At 37.4% G+C, this 11,129-nt stretch overlaps 2 protein-coding genes across 2 annotated transcripts; both read right to left on the reverse strand.

Moving 5' to 3' along the window:
- Nucleotides 78-5,464, reverse strand: LOC109947677 (putative disease resistance protein RGA3). Its single transcript, XM_020558397.1, has 6 exons — nucleotides 2,581-5,464; nucleotides 2,409-2,489; nucleotides 2,219-2,295; nucleotides 1,169-1,457; nucleotides 710-1,088; nucleotides 78-480 (listed from the first exon to the last, which is right to left on the reverse strand). Exon 1 carries the CDS (start codon nucleotides 5,231-5,233, stop codon nucleotides 2,585-2,587), a length of 2,649 nt encoding a protein of 882 aa, XP_020413986.1. The 5' UTR covers nucleotides 5,234-5,464; the 3' UTR covers nucleotides 78-480; nucleotides 710-1,088; nucleotides 1,169-1,457; nucleotides 2,219-2,295; nucleotides 2,409-2,489; nucleotides 2,581-2,584.
- LOC109947103 (putative fucosyltransferase-like protein) lies at nucleotides 10,627-11,129 on the reverse strand. Its single transcript, XM_020556553.1, has 2 exons — nucleotides 10,750-11,129; nucleotides 10,627-10,678 (listed from the first exon to the last, which is right to left on the reverse strand). Exons 1-2 carry the CDS (start codon nucleotides 11,127-11,129, stop codon nucleotides 10,627-10,629), a joined length of 432 nt encoding a protein of 143 aa, XP_020412142.1.

An 11,129-nucleotide genomic window follows, 5' to 3' on the forward strand; every position in this document is an offset into this window, starting at 1 on the left:
GTTTTATGCGTTATCTATTTTAATAGAGGTGCTAGTTTTAAGGAGGTTGGGTTTGAAATTGAATTTAGGATCTCAGATACAGAGATAAATACTCTTAATCACCTGTCATCTATATAATTGAATAAATAAAACATCATCGCATGATTTGAGAGCAAATTCTACTCCATTTAGGTGGTTCACTCATAATTGAGCTACGTCCACGAGGTTGCTAGGGTTTTTCACTAATTGAATAAGAAGATTACAAGTACAAGAGCACTCTAAGTCTTTTCCAATCTGGTTCGAAATAGGAAACAAAACAAAAAATAACAAAAAATAACAAAAAATAAATTTAAAAACACGAAATCAGAACGGAGGAACGTTGCTTGACACTGCAGCACAAGATACCACACTTGGGATACTGAAGCTCTCTCAACTGCTGAAGTGCCCCACAAGACTGGAGCACACTTCGAACCACACTCTTCCAGCACTCTTACAAGGTCCCTGTACCACAAAAGCTATTATCAACTTAATAGAACTAGAATGAAGTTTATGCAAGTGTAGGATATAACCAAGCACAGAAAATGATAATGCAAGAAAACCAGACACAAGAATATAATATGTGAAACAAAAATCACTTGCACATCGTATAGAATGGAACATTATCTATCTGTTTGTGTATATAAGCCTAAATGTAGTAGCTCAAGGGTCGAGTCAATCTTATGATCAATACCCAGGTGCATTAACAGGGAACACATATTTGAATGATGGCTATTGGCTTTCTTCACTCCATCTATTTCTTCTTCTCTCCACTGCATGTGTATGGAAGTAACTAGTAAACAAATGTTAGTACCATATGAACAATTTTTTTGAGAATTGAATAATTGAAAAATGTTTGTTTGATCCGTGGAAATGTATAACAATTACATATGATGAAGTAGTTACCTATTATTCTTTTCCTAGTTCTTCCGAAGCCATAACGCCATCTAAGCTTAAAGAACACTTGGTCATGCTTGTTTCAGTATTTTATTTATGCTCGTGAATATGGTTCAAGTGAACTTCAATTCTCCTCATGCACACCGCTCAAGGGAACTTCGATTCTCACACGGGACCTGTAAAGACAAGGAAGAAGGGAGAGTTAGCTGGGAATTGATTTCTTTAGAAAAGGACTAAGAAACATAGATGTACAAACCCGAAAAATCTGCCCTCTTTGTTTTTGCTTTTCTGTGTGAAGGAATAATATCCAATTTCGAACTGGCTTAAAACGGTGAGGCGGCGCATCCTTTCGGGCAGTGATGGTAAACTCTGAATTGAAAGCCATCGAGGTTATGTGAGGTTGTCTGTCTCTTCTGGAAGATAATGCCAAACTAAAGGAATACTCAATTTCCAATTGATACAGAATAGAACCTAGTGTTACTGTTTGACATCTTCAATTCCAAGATGACAAAGCACTACTCTCTCTACCCAGCCATCTCGCTACACTGCATGTTCAAGAACCAATGAAAACTCTCATTTAAGCATTCAAAGTATAAACCAGCACAGGAAATGATAATGCATGCAAAGAAGACAGAAGGATATGATGTGGTAAATGAGTATCGAAGACCACATTCAACAGAAAGAGTATGTCCTACCAACAATGTACATAACCAAAGAAACAAAGAACACAATTAACTTCATTCTGAATTTCATTCAAAAATATCAGCCATCAGCTTTGTGAAGAAGCAACATGACTGCTTTTCATAGCATTAAATGGCCAACAAATCTTACAGAAATGGCAATGACTGTCGTCGATGATGGTAAAAACTAAGAAGGTGGGTACGACAAGTTTCTCAGACGGTGAGGTTAACACCAATTAACGTTACTTCTTTCTGTTCTAGTTGCTGCCCAGATGTCATTATCTCATTCATCCGTACTACCACGTGGCAACACATGGTACTACGGTATTATTGTATAATTTCTCCAGGAGTGGAGAGGAAGACATTATGTTTTATATATATGAGTATTTAATAAGTAACAAATTAAAAATTAAAAATATACTATTTGTTTGTAAGTGTCATGCTATTTTTTTTAAACTATAATATGTATTTTCATATATTTTTAATTACGCTTTGGCAGATCCATAATTGAAAGCTCATGGAGTAATGTGAGGTTGCCGATCAATCTGAATTTAATTCATTAATATAAGCCATCACAAACGACATCAATTTCAAAACCTATAAGGAAATTTGAGAGTTACAATTACCTAAATTCATCACATGTACAATTGAGTCACTTGTATGAACAAAATCAGGATGCCTAATCAGTCTCTTCTTTTAATCACTGCATATCCATGAAAGAAAAATAAGAAACAAAACCGAATGTTATTATCATGTCAACATACCAACAACAAAACAATGTTAGGATCAAGGGCTCATCATCTAGTACATACATACCACTTTGTTGGTGACCTGCTGTTGCACAATCACAAGAGTTTTTAGTGCACTGACCCAACCCTTAAAGATCATAAAATGGACCTGAAAAAGAAGAAAATGAACAAGCTGAGGTTGGTTGCCATTTGAATGAAAATGTGAATGCAAAAGAAAGAAATTAGTTAGAAAAACGCACCAGGCTATAGACCAATGTGAACGTCTGGAATGTGAGCAATCTTGGACCAGTCTTCACCTGTTTCTCTCTGGCATCTTTGCTTTAAGATAGGGCAACGCTTAATTCTCAAATTTTTTAATGAGGCGAGCCAACGAAGCCCTTCTGGGAGTGATGCCAAATTAGGGCAATCCCATATCAAAAGAAACTGAAGTGATTTGAGGTTGCCCATCCCTTCTGGTAGTGACGCCAATTTCGGGCAATGCCAAATAGTGAGATTAACAATATTTGGGAGAGAATGAAACCAACTCGCAAACCCCGCACCCATATAGTACTTCAGGGTTAACTCTTTTAGACTTGAATGGGGCTGCAGCGCTTCCATTGACTTAATAATTACATCACTCTCCTCCTCAACCACATCACTATTTTCTCTTTCGATGTGCATCCAATATAAAGTCAATGAATAGAGATGTCGTTTCTCCTTCAAAACTGCACCATCATAATTCAATTCTGACACCATATCTTTCTTGTACCTCAAATTTTTGATCTCCAACTCTCCTCTTAAATCCTTCAACTTCCCCAACTCACTGAGCCCTGCACAGTCCCTCAACATGGATTTTTTTTCACTCAAAACAAATCTACTCAAAGTACAAAGACGAGTCAATTCACCCAATCCACGAGGAATCCGAGCCAATTTATAACATCTTTTCAAAATGAGATGTCTTAAGTTGATCAATTTCTTGATATCTCTAGGCAATTCCACAAGAGACTCACATCTTGAGAGATCTAATGTTTCCAAATTTTGAAGTTTGACTATCCAATTGGGAAGTCTCTCCATTTCTTTGTTATCACTAAGATCAAGATATCTTAAATGTATCATTTTCCTAAGACATTTTGGCAATTTTGTAATGTCCAATCCATTCAAACTCAACATACGCAATGACTTAAAATTTGAAGCAATTGTAGCACAAAATGAAGTACGGAATGACATCCCCCACTCCTTTTGGCTTAGGAAAAGAAAAGTCCTTAGCTTATTTGATTCCAGCAAGGATGTTGGTATTTTCCATTTCAACAAATCAACTTCAAAATTGAAAGATACATGAAGAAGACGTTTTGCATCAAAATCAGTCTGATTGACATCTATTATTCTGCTTCCCTCCCCTGCCACTTTAACAGCAAGTTCATTCATGAGATCATGCATTTTACAGCTTTTAATTATACCAAACTCATCTTTTTCTTCTTCTTGGAAAAAAGATCTCCAAACTAGTTCATTATAATATTCATAACCAACATCTTCCAAGCACTCATTAGGATTTGAAGACTTAACGAACCCTTGTGCCACCCACAACTTTATTAAATTCTCTACAGGAATCTCATAATCAGGCGGGAACAAACTACAATAAGCAAAACAATGTTTCAAATGTGATGGAAGAACATCATAACTCAGCTGAAGTGTTGGTAAAATATCATTTTCTTCTTGCCTTATTGTTGAAAGCTTGTTATTCTTGAAAGCCGACCACTCAGTTTCTGGATCTCTAGTGTACATCATCCGTCCTATGGTCCTTATAGCAAGTGGAACCCCCTTACATTTTCTAGCAATCTCCTTCCCAAGGGCCTTAATGGTTGAACTCGTTGGCTCTTTTCCATCTTGGAATGCCATTTTCTTAAACAAATACCAAGACCGCTCTTCACTTAAACCCCTTAACTTATATGGTTTAGATGTGTCTGTTATTTTTGCAATTGTTTCACTACGAGTAGTTATTAGTATTTTACTACCTTTTCCACCACCCATCAACAAGTTTTGCAAGCCAAACCATTTTTCACGATTATCATTCCATACATCGTCCAACACAAGGAGGTATCTCTTCCCATCTATTATTTTCCTCAGTTCTTTTTGCAACTGATCAATCTCAAGGCTTTTGGCTATGTCATTAGTTGCAGATTGAATGATTTTCTTAACAAGTATATCCAACTCAAATACATTTGACACACATATCCACATTTTCAGCTCAAAATGCTTCTCAACCATCTCATCGTTTAAAACTAGTTGGGCAAGTGTAGTTTTTCCCAATCCTCCAAATCCAACTATGGAAATCGATGAGACATTCTTTGTAGGGATGGGATCCAAATCCAACAAAAGTTGAATAATTGCTCTTTTATCTTCATCTCTCCCTATTATATTATCCTCGCGGACAAATGAGTGGGTGACCCTCTCTCTTATTACAAATCGTGCATCTTCGTGGTTCACTTTTAATTGACCGAATGTTCTATTCGAGGTAATCTCATGAAGTCTCTTGTCAAGATCTTTTATCATATGACCAATTTTCAGCCCAAAAACAAGCTGGTTTGAGCTAGAGAAGAAGTTGCGTACCTGCTTTGACACTATATTATTTCCGGGCACCATTTGTCTCCACTGAGCTTCAGTATAAAACTCATCGAGCACATCATCAGCTTCATAAACTGCATCTTCTACGCTTTGGAGCCATACTTTGACTTCATTATTGTTGGCTTGTTTTTGCTCAGCATCAAGAAGAACAGCTTGGAGTTGGGCAACTTTCTCCTTCAGCTTTTGGAGGTCATCTTTGACACCCCAAAGCAATGCAATCTCTTGGAAAGCAAGGGAGCCTAACCTTCCAATGATCCCTTCTGCAACGTTGAAGAGTACTCCTTCTGCCATTGGAGAGAGGAAAAGAGTATTCACTTGGAGATAGGAAAAGAGTATTCTTGCGGAAAGTTGTGGTTTGTTGATAAGAGTTATGTGGTGTGGAACAGGAAGTGGAGCAAGAGTATTAACAATTGGACAAAGGAAAGAGGAAACATCAAATCACGTGGGAAACAGCAAGTGGAGCAAGTTGAAGAAATGTTTGACTCAAATATGCTTTGAATATTTGGTGTGAAACAGCAAGTGGAGCAAGTTGAAGAAATGTTTGACTCAAATATGCTTTCGTGTTGTAAACTAAATAGATTATGGAGAGAATTGAGATGGAGAGAAGGCATAGAAGCCTAATGTTTTCATTGAATGTTTTCTCTATATATTACAATGAAGGGAGGAAGTCCACTTATAGGCAAAGTTTCTTGGCTTCCCGTGAATGTGTAATGATGCCTTCCCACAACACTTTCATCATGATGTTCTTCAATCAATTAGGTAGTGGGCTCTACCATTTTGGGATCCATCCTTGACTTTACAACACTCCCCTTGGAGACCACAAATGGTATGGAATATGCCTCGTTAAAAACCTTGCCAGTAAAAATCCAATGGGACAAAAACTGGTCGAAGGGAAAAAGAGTACATAACCATGTGTAACATAAAAATTCTGTGTATATTAACACGCGTGCGACACTGCTTCTGTGAGTCAATCTTGAGCGACACTGCCTCGTTAAAACCTTACCAGGAAAAACCCAGTGGGATAAAAACCTGGATGAAGGAAAAAGAGTACAGTGTATGAAGGTCTTTATTAAAACCACGCTCCCCTTTATGAACATCTCTCCCTGAAAACTTTATGACTAGCTTTTGTCCAGTAAGCGACCATAAAAGTTTTCATAGTATCATCCCAAAGTGGTGGTGATGGAGCTGAGCTCTATCTGGTCTAGTATACTTCCGGAAAAACATTTAAGGACCAACGGATAAGACTTTCTTAGTATAAGCAAGAATCTCGTTGGCATAATGCTCGATTTTTAAGTCGAGACAAATATTTCGTGAATTCTGCAGAAGCTTTAATGTGTTGCAAACACATTATAATCAATGTACTCACTGAGGTAATTTATGCATATTAATATTGAGTACAGATTTTGTGCTTCAAGCACATGTCCTTTAGGGACTTGCTTTATGCAATGTCAATCCTCTCAACGTATTTTGTTTAAAAGGGATTAAACTTTATGACACATTATATAGCTTTAACTCAGCTATTTATACATCTTTAGGAAATCGCTTTTGGTGCATTTAATAACCCTTAAAGATAATATGTTGGTCTCCGTAATTGTGCAGTAAGGGGGGGCACAATTGAATCTGTAAATATGGAAAAGTCCCAACATTCCTTGTTTCTGCCAGAAACATTGTGTCATACAAAGTAGGTATATTCCCTTTTATTCCGAACACCCAAGTATAACTTTCAGTATTAACAAATTTTTTGGGGTTCGTATTGTGGGTTTGTTCTTTCACATTCATTCTCATCTATAATGGAATTACCTCGTTCCATTTTGGCCAATGATATTGTCGACATTTAATAATTGAACGTGGTTCCAATCAACACAGCCCATTGATGATTTGAGTAGCTACTCTAAAACCAAAAATTGTCATTCATCAATTCATGATCCCATCATTCTCATTTGCACGTGCATGCATCAATTATAAGCATTTCTTTGCTTTTGGATACCCAAGCCACTTCATGCGGCTTTTATTATGTGAGAATGTGGATTATAACCTCCAATGGAGCGTTATTTTACAGTAGGGCGTGGATAATCTCTATTTAGGGAGTTGGAACATTTAGAACCCATATATCTGTCATGATGCAGGCATGCCACAGATTAATACATACATGTCAATTAATTTATGGGACTTTAACCCATATAATTTGCTACGCATTAGGCGTGCACAATATCAATATTGACATGTCAAAGGATTGTCCTTTCGGGACTTCAATCCACATCATTTGCTACGCAACAGGCGTGCATCATATTGATCACTGCTATACCCATAATCTGTTCTTATGAGACTTTAATCTGTACAGTGTATTATCAATGTATCCAACTTGCAATCTGTAAAATTTGCGTTAATAATTCATGGATACATACAAGCCATTCTTTTGGAACGGACTTATCTCCCCATTTGGTTACCTTTCAAGATAAAATATCAAATAAGTATATAAGCATAAAATAACACAAGTATTGCTTACATCTTTAGGTGGGAGAAACTTTTCTCAAGTATCATTCAAGCTCGTATCGGCCCAGTAAGTATAATGTAGCGCTTGATGATCTAGTTATATCCTGCAAGAGCAAAATCACAACTCTTTTGCCTCTGTCAAAACAAATAACCCTCATAGTTAGGATCACTTCATGGATTCATTCTTCAGATGTTCATTATAAAGAAATAAAATCTCTTATGAACAGAGAGTTATAAAAAGAAAGAAAAGATACAAAAATCGTGATATTGATTGCAAGGTAAGGTAAGCAATCAAGGAAGGAAGCTGGTGGGAGCAAACAACAAGCTCTCATTTCTCCTAGTCTAGAAGGACCTCAGGAGATTAGAGCATAAGGTCGCCTGCACAGTTCCCTGATGTAGCGGAAACGTGATCAGGGATAGTCTCGCTTCATGAATGGATGATCAGAGATAGTCTTGCTTCTCGGGCATATTAAGTGCTCACTGATAAGAAAAACAAGTAGATATCGCATCACTAGGTATGGAGAAAACTGGATGTCTTCTGCAAAGAAAATTTCGTTAGTAACACATTTATACACAAATAAGAGGAATAGGTAGAACCGGTGAATTTCAAATTAACCATAGGAAAATTGCGAGATTCTCGGGGTACTTTTGAAAAAGTAGCTCCGTGAAATCCGCAAAGCAAGATCGGCTTTGACGAAAATAATACTTGAAAACGCCGAAAGTGCCGACAAACATTAATGGAGGCCGCGTGAAGTTTTGGAATCTGGGAAAGAAAAAGAGAATATAGGGATCCGGGAAGATATTGGGATCCATAAAAACTGTAGCCATATTTCCTCCTATAGATATGGCTTTTGCAAAACTTGATTGGAGCAACTGCGTTTCAACTTAACTTCCTTCATTTTCTGAAACTTTAGTTTGCTTAAGACTTTCTTCGAAACCTTCTTAAAAATGGCTTCCTCTTCTTCCTGCCCAAATTATTTCAATTTAAATGATGCCCCCACAGCAACCAGTGACGCCAAAGTTTGGCGTCCATCCTTTGTATTCCAAAATCGTCATCTCACAGTTAATGATTCTGTGATGATGAATGATGCTACTGCTGTCATAGTAGCTAGGAATTTCATTACTCCAATGGATGAAATGCTGTTAACAGGGAGGTCTGAGGAAGAGGCTATTGATGACTCAATGGCTTATAGCATTCAGAGTGCTGCTTCTGTTTCTAACATGGCTGATCGTTTGCGTGCTAGAGCAAACGAGGTTCAGAAGTTAACAACTGAAAATTCGTCTCTCCAAAAAATGCTTCATGAGTCTCAACAGGAGGTTGAGAAACTTAAAGGAGAGAATAATGCCTTGTTGAAACTGGTGAGTTCGTACTCTGTTGATACACTGAGAAGGCTAGCCATGCTGCAGGTCTCCAATGAAAGAATTTTGGGAGACCATGAGAGGCTCATGGCTAAGCTTAAGAGGCGTCGTCCTCTTCCTTCAGAGGCTTCCAGAACATGATGTATTTTTATAGATTTTACAGGGCCTGCACCTTCATTGCAGGTGGAAAAAATCTATCTGTTGTATGTTCCTGTTATAATAATTGCGCACATTCTTAAACTTGCACCTGTGGTTTTTACGTCTTTTCAAAATGACGGTTTGGAACCTTGTGCCTTATAGGTTCAAATAACCACATCGACTCTCCCAAATTTCATATTTCAACGTATGGAACTTTTGGCTTGGGCTAAACACAAGCTCAGAATTTATTTGCCCTTTTCAAATGAACATGAGATATGGATTGAGTAAAAACCACGCTAATATCTCATATATTTGGGTTCATGAGCTTCCGGCCCAGATATAACAAAATATGTGGGGAGCCTCAATTCATCATTCTCTTATGCCAAAGAAATATGTGGCGTACCACAATTTGCAATAATACCTCAAGGGTTGTCCATTTAATTGTTGGAACTTCAGGTTCTCAACACTGTTAGATTTTGAACCTCAAGCCAAAATCACATATTCTCATGGTATAGACATTTTTACAATTTTCTGTACATATTTCTGGACTTCAAGCCCTTACATAATTGTCTATATTTTGAGGAACTTCTGGCATCTCATTTAATTGCTCATCCATCAGTTTAAGGAACTGCAAGTTCCTTTTTGAATAGTGATGGTTTACCCAAAATGGTTAATATTTATGTATACATCACTATTCATATATCCGGTACTATTCATCAAGTCATGAATACGTATCTATTCATGTGTACAGTACATTTGCCAGTACAGTTATCATCCATGTGTACGGCATTATGAACTAATACGGTACTGTTACATCATTAAGGAACCCCAGGTCCTTATTTACATGTCAGGGATCAAGGACCCTCAAGTCCAATCACATGTTTACAAATATAGTACCGGAGAGACTGCCAGCTCTCATATTAATATCATCATCAAGGATCTTCAAGTCCTGATGTAATTGTATGATGAGGATCAAGGAACTTCTGGTCCTGATCTACATACTGTAAAAACTCATCATACAGCACAATTAATCCATAAAATAAACTGCTGGTAAATAAATTACTGGTATGGACGATAAACCCGCACCATACTTTAAATAAATGTAAATGTGAGGTATTCATTAAATTGCTTGCTGTATGGACGTTAATCCCGCACCATACCTTAAATAAAATTAAATGTGCGGTAAATTAAATTCGTAAAGTAAACGTGCTTGTATGGGCACTAATTCTGCTCCATACTTTTAAATAAAAGTAAAGGCATGGACGATAAACCCGCGCCACCCTTTTAAATAAATACTGTCGTATGGGTAATAAACCTACACCATACAGTAAATAAAATAAATGTGCGGTAAAGCAAATTCATAAAGTATGAGGGTTAATTCCACATCATACTTTAAGTGAAAGTAAATTTACAATAAAGTAAACGTGGTTGTATGGGCATTAATTCTGCCCCATACATTTCAATAAAAGTAAAGGCGTGGACGATAAACCCGCACCACCCTTTTAAATAAATACTGTTGTATGGGTAATAAACCTACACCATACAGTAAATAATGTACAGTAAAGTAATTTCATAAAGTATGAGGGTTAATTCCACATCATACTTTAAGTAAAAGTAAATTTGCGGTAAAGTAAAGGCAATTATTGGTGGGTTCTTATCAACACCACGATCAAATAGTATAATAGATAATATTATTATCGTTTGTGGAAGGCATCATGCTTGTCTCTCAAATCAAATGCTTTCCACCTGTAATTTGCACATTTAGTATCTCAGTTAAATTACTGGATTAGGACGAAACCAAACGAAACGTTACTTACCCCGCTATGACTCGGACTGGGAGTTGATAAAATTTCACCGCTTCTTCAGTCTCCTCTCTATTCTCTCTCCTTCTCAGTCCAGTGAAACCAAAAATGGCTCTACAACTGTGGGAAACACTGAAAGAGGCAATCGTATCATACACAGGGATTTTGGGTTCTTTCTCAAAGTCCCTGGAATACTCTGCAGCATCCTCTCTCTCCAACCACTCCTCGCAACTCAGCAAGCCCAAATCATCACTCCCCACCGCCAGTTCATGAATCAACGGAGCCGGGGAGAACAAGTCGGCCCACGAATCGACTAAAGCTGTGTTCTTTACGATGTCAAGCTTACCCAAGAAGGCGATCTCTGCTGTGACCACAAGGGCCACAAAGAAAGGCAT

Source organism: Prunus persica, chromosome G2 (genome assembly GCF_000346465.2).
Source record: "Prunus persica cultivar Lovell chromosome G2, Prunus_persica_NCBIv2, whole genome shotgun sequence".
Classification (NCBI taxonomy): domain Eukaryota; kingdom Viridiplantae; phylum Streptophyta; class Magnoliopsida; order Rosales; family Rosaceae; genus Prunus; species Prunus persica.